This window comes from Somniosus microcephalus, chromosome 16 (assembly GCF_052327205.1).
Source record: "Somniosus microcephalus isolate GS21.2 chromosome 16, FLI_Smic_1.0, whole genome shotgun sequence".
In the NCBI taxonomy this organism is placed as follows: Eukaryota; Metazoa; Chordata; class Chondrichthyes; order Squaliformes; family Somniosidae; genus Somniosus; species Somniosus microcephalus.
The window spans coordinates 61,176,108-61,193,936 of NC_141002.1; the positions used below are offsets into that span (position 1 = coordinate 61,176,108).

General features: G+C 47.2%; 2 protein-coding genes across 6 annotated transcripts in view; one reads left to right on the forward strand and one right to left on the reverse strand.

The window, feature by feature from the left end:
- LOC147106218 (dedicator of cytokinesis protein 4-like) overlaps window positions 1-2,010 on the reverse strand; it is a 398,161-nt gene extending 396,151 nt beyond the window's left edge. For 4 of the 5 annotated variants that reach the window (XM_086009130.1, XM_086009127.1, XM_086009129.1 and 1 more), the window contains exon 1: window positions 1,673-2,009. In XM_086009130.1, the coding sequence (XP_085865256.1) occupies window positions 1,673-1,709 (37 nt within the window). In that variant the 5' untranslated portion in view covers window positions 1,710-2,009. Of the gene's footprint in view, window positions 1-1,672 lie in introns of all 5 variants that reach the window. The other variant, XM_086009128.1, reaches the window with a different exon arrangement.
- Window positions 2,011-2,039: 29 nt separating this feature from the next.
- Window positions 2,040-17,829, forward strand: part of znf277 (zinc finger protein 277) — an 82,109-nt gene continuing 66,319 nt past the window's right edge. Inside the window, exons 1-2 of the mRNA XM_086009131.1 lie at window positions 2,040-2,138; window positions 9,156-9,357. Coding sequence (XP_085865257.1) covers window positions 2,051-2,138; window positions 9,156-9,357 — 290 coding nt within the window. The 5' untranslated portion in view covers window positions 2,040-2,050. The remainder of the gene's footprint in view (window positions 2,139-9,155; window positions 9,358-17,829) is intronic.

Genomic DNA, 17,829 nt, shown 5'->3' on the forward strand with positions numbered 1-17,829 from the left:
TTCACAAGTCGTAGTTAATACACAGAAAGCGGTTTCTCACAGAACCAGCAATGTTACTATGTCAGGTAAACGTGTACCCATTAATAACGGAACGTGTTGACTCGATAATACAACCTCTGAATAGGTTAGCGCCATGATACTTTTTAAACAATACTTTGCTAATGTCTACTAGACCAACTATCCACAATAGAGAGGAACTTTCACTTATATGCCCGACCGCCATCCTGACCTCACGGGTGCAGAGATTTAATGTTCCTGCAGAGTTTACATTGGACGAGAAGCAAGTCCCACGCTCCAAATCCATCGGATCCACTGGGAGCGTTATCGTGAGATGAAAAACTACAGTCCGTTCTGTTTAAATCCCAGAGAGATTTGCAGCACAGCTTTGGCCAAATTACAGAGGGAAACCGAATCATTGATCGGTGGGCAAAACCACAGATGTGCCCCGGCAATGATATATATATTTTTTAAAGACGACATTTAGTAACTAGAATTAACAATCCGGCATATTGAGGCAAAACGTGAAGGACATCTGAGGGGTCTGGGTATTAACCATCGCGGTAGAGCTCCATTCACAAGATTTCCGATAAATGTCCTGTTGTTACACAAACATTTCACCTTCCCGATGAAGCTCTCCAGCCGCACTTCACGCTTTGCCCGCGGGCTGGCTGGGTTTAATAATATTTATAACGGGCGTCAACAGAACAACTTCTCCCTGAGATGCTCAGATTTGTTAAATGCCGCCGCCGCTTATTCCACATGTTTGTCTTTAATCCCATTAGCTGCTTTAAGAAGCGGTGTTTAATATCAATCTTGCATTGATCTGATGTCCCGCTGAGATGCGGAGGCACCATCCACATTGCGCTGCTTTGTTGTTGCACTCAGAATTAAAAATCAAATCATCCCCCTTTCTCTTTGAAGCGTGCATGCTCTATTTTTAATAATTAAAGGGAAGGAATGTTTCAGATCTGCTTATCTTATCTGTTTACCGATCAGCGCAGTATTATTTACCGGTTTCTAAACTTTACACAACTCCGACCCTACACCCAGATTACAAAGAACAACCACTGAAGGCTGCGAGCCTCCGCCAAATCTAAATGGGCAGAAAATGTCACTTCAGTGCAGTATTCCATAGATAGATATCTACGCACATTCACAACCTTTGTCTCCCCGAATAACAGATTTATTGGTTTTATAAAATCCACACAAGGATATTGTGATTAGCAGATGCAAATGATGGATGGATGGAAGCAATAAGATAAAGCAAAACAAAGGCAGAGATAGAAAACTCGGAGACAATATCGAGAAAGCGTTTGCGGAACGTTAAAAAAAAGGAAAGGTAACGAGACCACAAAGCAACGAGGACAACCAACTCATTTCTTCGTCTCAGCAAGGGCATTTTCATCACGAACAAGGAAACAGGCGAAAAAAAGGCAGTTTGCAGCGAGACCTGATAAACCCCCGCGGGGAGAGCGGTTCGCACCGTTACCGAAGCGGCAACATTATTATGGTGGTCGGGTCAGTTCTGAGCAGCTTTTTTTTTTGACACATCGCTTTGCTCTCTGCACAGACCCCGGTCACTGGCACCAAACGCACTCGCATAAACTCATTGCAATTCAATAGAACCAAGGGGGACAAAAAAAAATACAAAGTAAGCCAGCAATTCACTCACCCACACCGTATTTCTCATTGTCTGTAGGTATCCACATTGTCGAGGCAGATATAGAATGGGTGCATATGTTTGCAGAACAATAAAACTTGTCCCCTAGCGCGCCCCAGTTAGCGACCAGTTTATCCGCGGGACCATTGTTCAGGCTCTGGACGGGCGGGTCGCGGGGGCTGCTGGGAGCTGTAGTCCAAGGGGCCCTGCCGTCGCAGAGGACTGTGGGAGTTGTAGTTCCGAGCGGGGCCGCGGTGGCCTGTGGGAGTTGTAGTCCCCGCTCCTCGCCCCCACCTCGTGTCCCGACGGAGCCAGGAACTACAGCTGTCCCAGTTCACACCGCGAATCCCTGCGCGTCACCGTCCATCGGTTCGCGATTGGTTGCAAGTCATGGTTGTTATGGTTTCCGGACGGAGGCACGTGACTTATCAGTGTGGGGGCGGCGTGATGGCGGCGTTGGGGATGGCAGCTGGAGAAGGTGGGAAATCCTGCAACGTGAATATTTCCAGTTACTTGTTATAGCGGGGGAGAGCAGAAGTGGGCGCGTTGTCAGAAATGTGTCCTCATACACAAGATTAAACCACGGCGATGGTCAATGTATGGGTGAACGTCAGGAGTGAGCAGAATCTCCAATCCATTTAAACTTGGGGAGCTTTTATAGCAGCAGGAGTTGCACATTCAAAGTAAAGTGAGCCTCAATCCACGCAAACGACTTTGATTGACCTCTTATAGATTAAGGTGGCCGAATATCCCAGAGGACATAATAATTACTGTGCCTCTGAGGGCTGGAAGGTCGCTGGGGTTGATCTGTGGAGAGCCAGAGCCTAGGAGTGGATAGTTCAGGTGGACTTATGGATAAATATGCTGCAGTTCAGGACGATTACTTCTGCGGATCAGGGATTCTTTAGGTGTTAAGAGAATATGGGTGGTGTCCATGACACAAACGTAGCAGAAGTTCCAGTGCACCTCACTTCTGAACAATATCTGATCAGCTGCATACTGTTGAATGTTACCTGCATTTCAAAATATACATCTTGTATACTTCTCATTACTTAGTTACCTATTAGATTTTGTACTAGTCTAGAGTTTTGACTACTTTCAGTTGCTTTTGTGCCAGTGCAGTTAAAAGTATGAATCACCAACTCTCCCATTATCATGCACAGGTTTTTCCATTCTGCTCCCTGTCAGTTTCCATATCAGCCACTGACACACTCAATCAATGATATAGTACTGCAATGAGATTTGACAGAATAGAATGTGAGATGCTTGAAAATTGCAACACTACATAGGCTGGACGCAAAGGCTCAATTGAGCAGCCAGAACATAGTAAAGTCTGTGAAAGGTAGTGAGTGTTTGGCTGCCAAGGATAAGTTCTGCGCAAAGCGCAGTTTCATTGCAAGGAGAGAAAGGAAGAGATGCATTTCAGAGTCCCAGATTATTTCTCAAACTAAATCGGAGATCATCTAGATCCCAAATGGATATACATCACATCTTTGCAGAATATTGACCCTCCTCAGGTTGGAAGAGCTGGAGTAATTTCATATAGCCTGTGAAAGGAATGGGTGTTTCTAGTTCCCTAGTTTTTGTGTTTTTTCAATGAGTTATATTTTGAGTCCAGATGTGATACAACTGACTATATGAGAATTATCATAAGTGTTACCGAGTGTCCCTTCTAGAGTGTTTAATATTTGTCACTTCTTTCCAAACAAATTTGGAATTAGGTCTGGCAATGAAAATAAATAAATGACTATGGATACTAAAATGCAACCTGTTTTTATATATATGACCATGGAATATAGATAGTTAATTTCAGTGGATTTGAAGTGAACCTTATTTTTGTTTTCTCTCACAATGTTGTTTATGGTCTGATCTGCGCAAGTATATTTATTTTACAAATATTAGCATATCTGATAGCTCAATGGGGAACTGTGCCATCCAGACCAGGAAGGACATGGTGTGACCCCAGGTCTGTGCTGAGGTAGCTGATCCCAGGGAGGAGCAGTACAATGCTACAGTTGGCTTGAGTGCCTTGGGTTAAGGAGGAGAGAAAATGGTCAGAGTTGTTGCTTTGATTGCTATCTCATGACTTTTGCTGGAAATACACATGTAAAATAAAGACCGGATCAGGCTCAACTCTAATGGGCCATGGTCAAATAGCCTGTTGACACACTCTTGTTGATGAATAAGGCCTGTTTGTGCAAAGTACCAAAGGGTTGCCGATGGAACAAGAGCCCAGCAAGGAGTTAACACCTGCAGGAAAAGAAAGACTGGAGAAAATTGTCCAGAGTTTTTTTTTTAATAATTGGAATCAGAATTTATAGGAGGCTATTCTGCCCATTGTCTTCCAATGCTCATAAAAGACTGAGAGTTAAGAGAGTAACTAAAGGCTTTTATTAACAAAAGAATGAAGGTCTGCCTCGAGTGGTCGACCGATCCAGAATACAAAGGGGGCTGGGGAGCAGTCACCTTTATACTAGGACTTGTGGGAGGAGTCAGCTGAGGCATGTCCAGGCATGGACACAGTGGAATACAAACAGTGGTTTACCACATTCACCCCTTGTTTAAAATTGAGTCCGGCGGGGTGAAGTGTATTAAAAGTTAGTGTATTGGAGTCTCTCCGGAGGTCTTGTCTGCCGCTGTGATCGGCGTGGCGACGGCAGGGGTAGTGGAGCTTCCGGCGTCGAGTCCCGCGTAGGCTGTGGCACAGGCGTGTCGTCCTCGTAGGTGTCGAGCGGGTCGCTGGGCCCAGGCCTGCCGTCTGCTGGGGCTGGATATCGGATCGTGGGGGGGGGGTGGTAGTGAGTAGTGGGTTACTGCGGCCCCCGAGGGTGCAAGGTCTCTTATGGAGACTGTGTCCTCCCGCCCGTCCGGGTATGCAATGTAAGCATACTGGGGGTTGGCGTGGAGGAGGTCGACCCTCTCGACCAGGGGGTCCGTTTTATGGGTCCTCACGTGCCTTCTCAGTAGGACCGGCCCTGGGGACGTCAGCCATGGCGGTAGCGATGTCCCCGATGTGGACTTCCTTGGGAAGACAAACAGTTTCTTATGAGGGGTGGCGTTAGTGGCAGTGCAGAGCAGTGACCGAATAGAGTGGAGCGCATCGGGGAGCACATCCTGCCAGCGGGAGGTTGGAAGGCCCCTAGACTTTAAGGCTAGCAGGGCGGCCTTCCAAACTGTCGCATTTTCTCTTTCCACCTGTCCGTTCCCCCGGGGGTTGTAACTGGTGGTCCTGCTTGTGGCAATACCCCTAGTTAGCAGGTACTGACGGAGTTCGTCGCTCATAAACGATGAGCCCCGGTCGCTATGGATATAGCTGGGGAAACCGAACAGGGTGAAGAGGTCGTTCAGACATTTAATGACCGTGGCACTGGTCATGTCCGGGCAGGGGATGGCGAACGGGAAACGGGAGTACTCATCAATAATATTGAGGAAGTACACATTGCGGTCGGAGGAGGGGAGAGGCCCTTTAAAATCAACGCTCAGGCGCTCGAAGGGGCGAGTGGCTTTTATCAGGTGGGCCCTGTCTGGTCTATAAAAGTGCGGTTTGCACTCAGCGCAGACTTGGCAGTTCCTGGTCATGGTCCTGACCTCCTCAATAGAGTAAGGCAGGTTGCGGGCCTTGATGAAGTGGAAGAACCTGGTGACCCCCGGGTGGCAGAGGTCATTGTGGAGGGCCCGCAGTCTATCGATCTGTGCGCTGGCGCAGGTGCCACGCGATAGCGCATCCGGGGGTTCATTGAGCTTCCCGGGCCGGTACAAGATCTCGTAATTGTAGGTGGAAAGTTTGATTCTCCACCTCAAGATCTTGTCATTTTTGATTTTGCCCCTCTTGTTGTTAAACATGAAAGCAACTGAACGTTGGTCAGTGAGCAGGGTAAATCGTTTTCCGGCCAGGTAGTGCCTCCAATGACGCACAGCCTCCACAATCGCCTGGGCCTCCTTCTCAACAGCGGAGTGTCTGGTCTCCGGGCCTTGGAGGGTTCGTGAAAAGAAGGCCACGGGTCTCCCCGCCTGATTGAGGGTAGCGGCCAGGGCAAAGTCGGACGCGTCGCTTTCCACCTGGAAGGGGATGGATTCGTCCACTGCGTGCATGGTGGCTTTGGCAATGTCTTCCTTGATACGGTGGAAGGCTAAGCGGGCCTCTGCCGTCAAGGGAAAAGAGGTGGACTTGATCAGCGGATGGGCCTTGTCCGCATAGTAGGGGACCCACTGGGCATAATAGGAGAAAAACCCTAGGCACCTCTTCAGGGCCTTGAAGCAGTGGGGCAGTGGGAGTTCCATAAGGGGACGCATCCGGTCGGGGTCGGGGCCGATGACTCCGTGTTCCACAACACAGCCAAGGATGGCGAGGTGGTTTGTGCGGAATATGCACTTCTCCTTGTTATATGTCAGGTTCAGGAGTTGGGCGGTGCGGAGGAATTTTTCGAGGTTTGCGTCATGGTCCTGCAAGTCACGGCCGCAGATGGTCACATTGTCCAGATATGGGAAAGTGGCCTGCAACGCATTTTGATCTACCATCCGGTCCATCTCCCTTTGGAAGACGGAGACCCCGTTGGTGACGCCAAAGGGAACCCTAAGGAAGTGATAGAGGCGGCCGTTTGCCTCAAAGGCAGTATACTGGCGGTCCTCAGGGCGGATAGGGAGCTGGTGGTACGCTGATTTCAGGTCAATGGTCGAGAAGACGCGGTACTGCGCGATCTGGTTGACCATATCAGCTATGCGGGGGAGTGGGTAGGCGTCCAGCAGGGTGTAGCGATTTATTGTCTGGCTGTAGTCGATGACCAGGCGCTGCTTCTCGCCGGTCTTAACGACCACAACCTGGGCTCGCCAGGGGCTGGTGCTGCCCTCAATAATCCCTTCCTTCAGGAGCCGCTCCACTTCGGTTTTAATGAAAACCCTGTCCCCGGCACTGTATCGCCTGCTCTTTGTGGCGATGGGCTTACAGTCGGGGGTGAGGTTAGCAAACAGTGGCGGGGGGGTGACTCTGAGTGTGGAGAGGTGGCACCTGGTGCGCAGCGGGCAATTTGGGAGCTGCTGGCTGCGGACTGTGAGTGGGGGTAGGGGTCCACCGTACGCCATCGTAACACTTTTAAGGTGGCACTGAAAATCTAACCCCAGCAGGACGGCAGCGCAGAGGTCGGGCAGGACCAGAAGTTTAAAATGATCGTACACGGTCCCGTCTGCTCCGAGTGTCACTACGCAGTAGCCGCCGATGTCCGCCGACTGGGACTCGGAGGCCATAGAAATCCGCTGGTGCGCAGGCAGGACTGGGAGAGAGCAACGCCGCACCGTGTCGGGGTGGATGAAGCTCTCCGTGCTCCCAGAGTCAAAAAGGCAGATTGTATCGTGGCCATTTACCTTAATGTCCATTGTGGAGCTGGCCAGCTGGTGCGGTCTCGCTTGGTCCAGTGTAACGGATGCCAGCGTAGGGGTCGGTGTGTCGCTGCGGGTATCAGATGAGGCGGTGTTGGGGGCCTGCTGCGTTCCGGCTGTCGTCCAAGATGGCGGCGTCCATGATCCCCATGTGGCTGGAGGCGTCCAAAATGGCTGCTGTACCGGTGGTTCGCACATGGCCGGGGAGGCCCAAGATGGCGGCCTGCATGGCCCACACGCAGCGCTGCTGGGGTTCGGGTGGCTTTGGCCCTGCAGACGTTAGCGTAGTGTCCCTTCTTCCCGCAGCCCGAGCAGATCGCGTTTTTCGCCAGGCAGCGTGCTCTGGGGTGTTTTGCCTGGCCACAGAAGTAGCATTTCTGGCCTTGGGGCACTGCTGTCTGGCCTTGGGACACTGCTGTGGTAGTTGGGCCGTGGCTGGGGTGGCACGGCGCTATGAGGCGGTCCTACCGTGTCCCAGGCTGTCATTCCCCGCAGCGTCCACGGTGCAGAGGAGTAGGCATCCATGCCCCGGTAGGCTGCATCCAGTGATAGTGCGAGTTCAGAGGCCTTGTTGAGGTCGAGGTCACTGTGCTCCAACAGTCGCTGTCGGGTGTAATTGGATCTGTGGCCCGCTACAAAAGCGTCCCGGATAAGTTCCTCTGTGTACACGGCGGCCTTTACATCCTTACAACCACAGGCCCGGCCAAGCACAGACAGTGCCTGAAGGTATTCCACGGTCGATTCCCCAGGTTGTTGTTTACGACTCCCCAGAAGGTGCCTGGCGTACACTTCGTTCACTGGGCGCGTGTACTGGTCCTTGAGGAGCTTGATAGCGTCCGCGTACGAGGTCGCGTCTTGGATGACCGAGTACACTCGGTGGTTCACTTTGGAGGTCAGGACATCCAGTTTGTCCTCGTCCGATTTGATTGCTGCGGAGACGGTCAGGAATTTTTCGAAACACTTAAGCCAGTGAGTAAACTTGGTGGATGAGTCCGCCTCCCGATGATCTAAGTCCAGGCATGCTGGTGTGAGGATCTTCTCCATTATAAAAATTTGTTAATAAAATTGATGCGCAATCAATTACTCATTAAAGACTGAGAGTTAAGAGAGTAACTAAAGGCTTTTATTAACAAAAGAATGAAGGTCTGCCTCGAGTGGTCGACCGGTCCAGAATACAAAGGGGGCTGGGGAGCAGTCACCTTTATACTAGGACTTGTGGGAGGAGTCAGCCGAGGCATGTCCAGGCATGTACACAGTGGAATACAAACAGTGGTTTACCACACACTTTGACTGGAGCTACCTCCTCAAATCCAATTTCCTCCCTTTGTAACCTTTTATGAGATAAAACAAATATGCTTTTTACGCTGATACTATTGCGAGCATTTTTATAAATGACTTGAGTTGTTTTCTATTTGGCAGCTTTGCTGGTTTATTTTATAAATTGATTGTGTAGCAAAAAGGAGAGGGAGATGGTAAACTTTTAAGAAAATAATGTGGATATACACACCAAAAACATACTGTTCAGGGACTTGTAAAATCATAGCTAACCTACTTCCACTGCATGTGCACTAAACTAGGGGATTTCACATCAGGCTACCACAATGTAACAGCTGCAGAGAAATTCTAACTTGCCATAATCATAAATTGCTCACTGAATATTCACACGTTATTAAACACTTGATTATTGTAACCTGAAAGATAAACCATATCAATGCCTAAACGCCTCATGTCAATGAAACAAATTTACTCGCTCTTGGAAAGTGTAAACTATTCTTCCTCCCCCATCAACATGACTTGAGGAGAAATTCTAACTTGCCATATTCAGAAAGCAGTCTTTGACGTGCCTTATGAGCAGAAAAGAGCAGTTCTGATGTATGTATGCTGGTACTGATTTCAGGCACCTCTTGTTATATTGAACAGGAGTCAGCATCCACCCTAGTCCTTGATGCACTCAAATGCATTTCACAACCACTATGTTGGGACTGAACCCAAATGATCAAAAACATTGCAATTTTTCCCTTCAGGCAGAAAGAATGACAAATAACTAAATGAAAGGACATAACGGCACAGATTGAAAGTGTTATTCAGTTAACTAATGCAGTGGTATTGGTGTTGTTTTCAGAAAACAAAGACTGGATATTGGAACCCCTCTCCTTGCCAGAGTCTCCATGTTGCACTGCTCATGTGTTCACTTCTCTGGCGTTACCTTGCATATTTTGTGAAGAATGTTATCCTGCAGAAGAGCAGGAAAAGCTACTCAGACACATGATCCTTGAACACAAACTGGTGATAGCTGATGTGAAGCTCATTGTCGATTTTAGAAGGTTTGATGATTTACGTTTTATTCTCAGTTATTGGGCCCTCTGTTTTTGCATGATGCTGGGTGAATGTACACAATTGCATATTGAATGATAATGGAGATTAAAAGTCTCTCAGCAAGTATATTACAGATTACAAAACTGTAAAGTTTACTAGCTTCTGAGATGTACAAGAAAGAAATGCAGCTGAAAATGTATACGGTGCCTTTTTTGTATGGTGGCATTAGCCTTTGTGTAAATCAGCAAAGACTTGTTATAAGGGATTTCTATCTATAAAAGAAAATGCATTTCTAATAACAGTATCCATGTTCCACTTTGGTAAAGAATTGAGCCTGAGGAAGAAAAAGCAACCAAAGTCCAATTAAATGTCCCCATACAATGCTTCTATCCCAGTACAATACTTCTCTATCAATGCAAGAAGTTTGGATGAGGATGGCCTATATATTTTTAAATCTGCCCATGTGATGTGCACAGAGGCTTATGAATGTGCAGAATTTTTCACAATCCCCCTGACCACACTAGTGGAGAACCACTGCACCAGTACCTTAGAACATAAGAAATAGGAGCAGGAGTAGGCCATATGGCCCCTCAAGCCTGCTCCGCCATTCAATGAGATCTTGGATGATAATCGACTTCAAATCAACTTTCCCGCCTGATCTCCATATCCCTTGATTCCCCTAAAGTCTAAAAATCTATCTGTCTCAGCCTCGAATATACTCAATGATTCAGCATGCACAGCCCTCTGGGGCAGAGAATTCCAAAGATTCACAACCCTCTGAGTGAAGAAATTCCTCCTCATCTCAGTCTTAAATGGCCTACCCCTTATCCTGAGACTATGCCCCCTAGTTCTAGACTCTCCAGACAGGGGAAACAACCTCTCAGCATCTACCCTGTCAATCCCCTTCAGAATCTTGTATGTTTCAATGAGATCACCTCTCATTCTTCTAAACCCCAGAGAGTATAGGCCCAATCTACTCAATCTCTCCTCCTAGGACAGCCCTCTCATCCCAAGAATCAATCTAGTGAACCTTCGTTGCACCACCTCCAAGGCAAGTATATCCTTCCTTAGATAAGGAGACCAAAACTGTGCACAGTGCTCCAGGTGTGGTCTCACCAAGGCCCTGTACAATTGTAGCAAGACTTCCTTACTCTTGTACTCCAACCCCCTTGCAATAAAGGCCAACATGCCATTTGCCTTCCTTATTGCTTGCTGTACCTGCATGCTAACTCTGTGTTTTTTGCACGAGGACACCCAAATCTCTTTCAACATTAACATTTAATAGTTTCTCACCATTTAAAAAATATTCTGTTTTTCTATTCTTTCTACCAAAGTGAATAACTTCACATTCCCTACATTATACTCCATCTGCCACCTTACTGCCCACTCACTTAGTCTATCTATATCCCTTTGCAGACTCTTTGGGGGAGAAATTGGGTGGAGCCACAAACGGGGCGCCAAGCTCGCCTGGGCGCCAGATTTTGCGCTGCGATCGGAGCAGCAGCGATCGCCGGAAATTCAGCTTGAGCGCCCCAAGAGGGACACGGGGCGAGGCTCGAGGCGCTCCGCGTCCCTCTTAGGGCGCTGAAACTGAATATCGCAGCGCAACGTGCCGCAGCACCACACGCTGCGGCACGGCGCGCTGCGGTACTGCAGGCCTTCCTCCCATTCTTAAGGGGGAGGGGCCTGCACCAGCGCGATGAGCGATCGCGAGTGCCGGCAAAAGAGCCCGGCACCGAGGAGAAGTGCCGGGCTCTCGGAAAGCAATTCAATTCAATTCAATTTTATTTGTCATGTATACAACAGACGTGTGTACTGCACAATGAAATGTTGATTTTTACGAGTCCTCCCAACATTGGAATAAATATGGCATAACAATGATAAAAATACAAATAGAAATACTAATAGAAAGACAGTAATAAATAAAACAACAGTAATAAATAATAATAAATTAATCGTTCATGAGTCTTATGGCCTGGGGGTAGAAGCTGTTTCGAAACCTGTTGGTACGAGACCGTATGCTTCGGTATCTCTTACCGGACGGGAGCAGGGCGAAGAGGTTGTGGCTGGGGTGACTTGCGTCTTTAATGATTCTCAGGGCCTTCCCCCGGCACCTCTTGGGGTAGATATCCTGCACAGCAGGTAGTTTAATTCCTATAGTGTGTTGTGCAGCTTTCACTACCATCTGTAGAGCCTTGCGGTCTGTGGCGGTGCAGTTGCCATACCAGGTAGTGATGCAGCCGGACAGGATACTCTCGATGGTGCACCGGTAGAAGTTGGTGAGAATCTGGGGGGCCATTCCAAATTTCTTCAGTCTCCTGAGGAAGAACAGGCATGCCTTCTTGGTTACAACGTCGATGTGATGAGACCACGTTAAGCCCTCCGTAATGAATACACCCAGGAATTTGAAGCTGCTGACCCTCTCTACCTCAGCCCCTTCGATGTAGATTGGGGTGTGTCCCTCCCCCTGCCGTTTCCTGTAATCCACGATCATCTCCTTTGTTTTGCTGATGTTGAGGGAGAGGTGGTTGTACTTGCACCATTCTCCTAGGGCTCTTACCTCCTCCCTGTAACCTGTCTCATCACCATCTGTGATCAGGCCTACAACGGTAGTGTCATCAGCAAACTTGATGATGGAGTTGAAGTTGTGCGTGGCCACGCAGTCGTGAGTAAACAGGGAGTACAGAAGGGGGCTGAGCACACAACCCTGGGGAGCTCCCGTGTTCAGGATCAGTGTGGAGGAGGTGTTTCTGCCTATGTTTCGGCAATGCCGCGGGGGGAGAACAGGAGGCCGGGGACGGAGGTGCTGGCAGGCGGCCGCCGAAAAAAACGGCCGCCCCGCACCTCCACCTTAATTTGTGCCACTGCCGCCACAGGTAGACCCCGTGAACCGGGCGCGATTAGCGAGCGGCGCTACAGAGGCGGTCGCTGCCAAATATCGCGATTGGGGCGGTAGCGGGGCGCTGTGCACACCGATGACGTCATTGGTGGCAGCGCAGCGCAACAGGCTAACGCTGCCATTAGCGCCCCAGCTAAATATCGCGGGAGGCATGGCCAGTGGCGCTAAAGCCATTGAGTGCCCTCTTTAGGCGCTAACTGGTGGTGCAGCCCACCGAATTTCTCTCCCTTTGTGTTCTCCTCACAGCTTACTGTCCCACCTAGATTTGTATCATCAACAAACTTGGATAGATTACACTTGGTCCTTTATCTAGGTCATTAATATCCAGGACTGGGTGTCAGACATGCAGTCTGACAACACAGAAGTAGTGGAGGAGTTGAAAGAGGTAATAGAGAGGTAGGAGCTGGGTGTCGTCAAAATACATTTGGAACCGTATCTTTGGCTGATATTGTCAATGGTCAGCATGTAGATCAGGAAGGGGAAGGAGCCAAGGATGGATTTTTGGACGACTTCAGAGGTAATGGAGTGGGGGCAGGAAGAGAAGCTATTGCATAGGTAAGAGTGGAACCCAGCAAGGGCAGTCTGAGCTGGACAACGGAGGAGAGCTGTTGGTGGAAGATGCTCGATCATGTCAGTGATCATGTCAACGTCTGCAGAGAGGTCAAGAAGGTCGAGGAAGGATAGTATGTCACAGCGAATGTCATTTGTGACATGATTAGGGCCATTTCAGTGCTGTGGAATGGGAGGAAACCAGATAGGGGAGCTTCAAACATGGAGTTGCGGGAAAGATGAGCAATGAAAGAGGTGACATGTATAAGGACTTTGGCGAGGTAAAGGAGGTTGGGGATGGGGCGGTAGTTTGCAAGGACATAGGGGCCAAGGGTCGGTTTTTTGAAGAACAGTGTGATGATGGTGGTTTTGAAAGGGAGGAGGACAGTACCTGAAGAAAGAGACCTACTTACAATGTCAGCTAGCATTGGGGTGTCAGGAAAGCAAGTTGGGTGGTCAGCAACGTTCCCTATAAGCTGCGCAGCCGCACAGCTCTCTGCCGGTCCCACGCAACCCAGGACCGGCTTTTGCACTATTAAAGCATGTGTAAAACTGTGAATGGGCCGTGCAACCCCTTAAAAGGGCCATGCACGCAACAAAAATTACAGGGAACATTGATGGTCAGCAGTTTAGTGGGAATGGGGTTGAAAGAGCTGGCGGTGCATTTCATGGACAAGATGAGCTCAGAGAGGATATGAGGGAAGATAGGGGAGAAAGTAGAGGAAGATGCGAGTGCAGAGCTGGGGCAGGGGGAATTTTGGGTGAGGTTGGCATGGTGGGAAAGGGAATGCAGCAGAGGCAGCTGAACAGATGGTCTCAATTCCAGTGATGAAGAAGTCCATGAGTTCCCTGCACTTGTTGGAGGTAAAGGTGGAGGGTACGGGAAAAGGTATTTAAGGACACTGTTGGTAGTGGAGAAAAAAAAATTCTGGGAGTTACCTTTGCATTCCAGGATGACCTTGCAGCAGTGAGCAGACCAATCAGTTTGCAGAACTATAGAGGGGAAAGCAGCCTTGACTGTTACTGATTTGGAAGTTGTAGCATCGCACGTGGGAGACTGTGTAAGGATGTATGTTGAGCCCCAGCTCGAGTAGTAGCATCAGTTAATAAATATCCTCCCAAAACCCTGGGACAGCACCATGGTAAACATCAGAAACTGTTCTAGGTCCCAGACTACCTCTGCATAATATCACAAAAAATATATAAATAAATCGTAACCATAAGGACCTGAGAATATCTCTTGCTACTTCAATGTGTTCATGATTTTTCTGAAATTCAAGCAATTACCTGTACTGAAGTGATTGCAGGCAGCAATTTAATTATTTCATAAGTATATTGGTCATTGTTTTCTTGCACAACCTTCACATTGGAAACTATGTTTTAAAAATGTAATATTTTTCTACATTCCTTTTTATTTTAAAAAAAAATGGATAAGAACTAACTTATCCTCAAGTAGCTCAATTTTACAGCCAGTAATGTTTTCTGGAAGGAAATTATTAAACTGAAAATTTTAAAAAATGGTTCACCACAAGGTGGCTGTTCTCTCAATTAGGGCCTCCATTTTCTGTGTGTTTCAAAGCTGGGTGCAGAAATTTGATAGGTGCCATTTAACCTCAAAACTTGGAAAATGGGAGCTGAGGCTAAGCAATAAAATTTATTTTTGCACTGAGGTTTAGAAACATTGAGAAGATGCTAGCCCTAGATTGGTGAGCTTCCTTATGCTGAAATTAATTTATTTAAAAAACAAATTTTGTTTAAAAACCCCATGGCTTTGTGCTTCAGCCACATACTTGAGGGCTTAGGTCATGGTATTGCACAACCTACTTGCAAACAACAACTTTCCTGAACCAATGCTGTGCATATTCATTGGATATGTCTAAGCAATATAGAGATACATAAAATTGTACTTCATTCAAGAAGTAAAGTTTACTCCATTGTGGCTCCTGCTGGGCTGATTCCCTCCTTTAATCCAAACAAATGAGTGCTGTTCTGTTTCAGAAGATCTAGTGTTGTCTATTCAACAGCTTTTTGGGTGGTTAACATAATTTTTTCTAAAAGCCATCAGGAAAATTATCATACAACAGCAAAATACTGCGGATGCTGGAAATCTGAAATAACAGAAAATGCTGGAAACACTCAGCAGGTCAGGCAGCATCGAGGAGAGAGGAACAGAGTTAACGGCCCAGAAATTCGGGTCTCCACGGGTGAGTACGCACGGGGTACTCACCCGTAGGCCCAATGAACGTGCCGGTTTCGTGCATGCACTGCGCATGCGGAAACCGGCACTTCCGTTCCCCTGAAAGAAGGGGTTGACAGGTGGAACGCGTGCGCCGGAGAGTCTCCAGCAGTTACACTTTTAAAAAGCAGGCGCAAGGCCTGCTTTTAACAAGGTAAGTGGTGAATTAATTAAAATTAAAACATTTTTTCCACAGGTTTATTATTTTTAAATACTTTAAAGAAAGGTAAGTTTATTTTTAGCCCCGTTAGAAAATGTAATTAATTTTTTCAAAAATTTAAATTATTGTTTAAAATAGTTATTTCATGTAATTTATAGTTATTTTATAAAAATGTGATTTAAAAAAAAATTTATTTGAAATTTTAGTGATGTTTTAGGGCTTATAGTATTTATAGGTTTGACAGCTCTTCCTGTCAAACTTATGAATGAAGCATTCCCTGCTACCATTGGCTCTCCATGGCCCACATGATCCCAGGGGACGCATCGAACTAACTGCGCCCCTGGGATACGCAAGCACTGCGCGCCGGCAGTTGGAGGAGGCCCAGGATCGGAATCCCACACGGGCCCACAGCTCAACGGCCAGTGTGCTAGGTAAGTGCAGGTCGGGGGCTTGCACCCGCGGGAAGCCCCCGACCCGAATTTCTGGGCCACGGTTTCGTCAGAACTGGAAACGGTTAGAGAACTAACAGATTTTTAAGCAAGTGTGGGGCAGGGACAGGGAGGAGGGGAGGAAATAACAAAGGGAGGGACTGTGATAGGCTGGAAGGCAGGAGAAATTAACTGACAAAAAGGATGATGGTGCAAGGCAAAAGGAGAAGGTAATGAGACAAGTTAAGAAACAAAGGATGACTCTAGATGAGGTGTAAATGACGATGGCAGAATCATCAACAGCTGCTATGTGAGGAAAAAAGGGGAAAAAAATATACGGGCCGAGGTTATGGTCTGAAATTGTTGAACACGATGTTGAGTCCAGAAGACTGTAAAGTGCCTAATCGAAAGATGAGGTGCTGTTCCTCGAGCTTACGTTGAGCTTCATTGGAACAGTGTAAGAGGCCGAGGACAGAGAGATCAGAGTGGGAGTGGAGCGAAGAATTAAAGTGACCGGAAGCCCGGGAAAATGATCATATTAGACAGGATAATTACAGGAGAAATGACTTTCAAGGCTGAATTGGAGCTTACACCCTTGGCACGTAAACAGTTAAATAAATAGCATTAAAAAGCACAGCATGCTACAAGGTTAAATGCTGGCTTTAAGTAAAGTTTTATTGTTTTGAGGAGTCTCCCATGATCTTACCTTAACCTTGAGATAGCTTAAATCCTGGAGAAAATGTACTTAAGTTTTGGTCATGATGCATAAAATTTGATCCTCCACCCAGGAATATTCAGTTATCACATTTTCATTTTATGCACCAGGTGGTATTAAATTATTCACCTATAGGATCTGCTCACTTCTGATTTGCAGCTAAGATTTGTAGTTTATACTAGACTGGTACAAATCTGTTTCACAGCCCCAAAACAGCAGTGGTCCTCCTGTGGGTTAGAATCCCAGGACTATTTCTCCTTGCAGTTCTGACCAAAATATTATTATTTCTCATGTGACAGTTTTATTTCTCGTGTCAATTTACAGGTGCCCGCATACATGAGATGGCTAGTGACATTATTTCGACTCCTAGGAATTGATTTAACTGACAGTATCATATCCAAGCACCTCAGTGAATCAATTCAGATGACAGTTGGAACAGGTTGGGGGGGCGACATAAATTTTGCCGTAAAAGGAGCAGTAATTGAAATTGTCATATTATGATCTGGTAGTACAACAGTACAGCGCTTGCTTACCAACTCACTTGGGTGAATCTTAGTACTGGTGGCTTTACTGACCTCTCGTAAGTATTTGCAGTTAGGCCGCACAGGGAAGGGAGAACAGAAATGAAAATCACTTTTCTCTCTTCTGAATATTTGATTTATGTTTTAGCCCCAAATAATTTAGTAAGCGCAACATACCGTACCTCAGAGCATTCATTTCTATCTGTTCATGCTTACTCTCTGCAGTCTGGGTCATCTACGGTCAGGCTCCATACCCATCATAATTGACGGCCAGGTATCTGAACTTATAGCATTTTGGAAACTGAGATTAAGTTTTTATAGGAAACTTTTTTTTATCCGGCACGGACAGGACCGACGTGGTGCCGGTTCATCAAACATTCCGGATAACCGAACGCTATCGTAAAAGATAGGGAGAGCTGACAGCTCCGTATAAAGCAACAAACCCTGTTGCTTAGCAACAACTGTAGAACAATGGCCTCAAGTTTCAAGCGTCTCTGTAGCTTAGCAACAGCTGCAGCCACACCCTTGCACAGCACAGATGGAAGAAGGCAAAAAAATATGAAGTAAAACCTACTCCTGAATTTTGCCGGTTAACCGAGATTTCCGGTTATTTAGGTGCTGGTAAATCGAAAGCTTCCTGTACTAAATTAATATGTTCCAGTTCTGAGGAAGAAACAGTACAAGAAACATTTTGCCTATTCTCTCCACACATGGGCTCGGATTTTGCGGTCAGCAGTGAAGGAATGGCGCACACCGTTCACTGCACTGACAACTGCCCACAGAGTTTTCGCAGACTTTTGAGCGGAAACTTGCTGCAATCAGGCGTCTGTTCCAGCGCAGCGCCCTCTACAGGGCACCTGTGGCGTGTGTGAGTGGGATAAGAAACAGCGAGGCTCTTCAACCAATCAGATTGAAGAATCCTCACTGAGAAAGGCAGGAAGTACAAACCAGGAATTATAAATTAGATTTAAA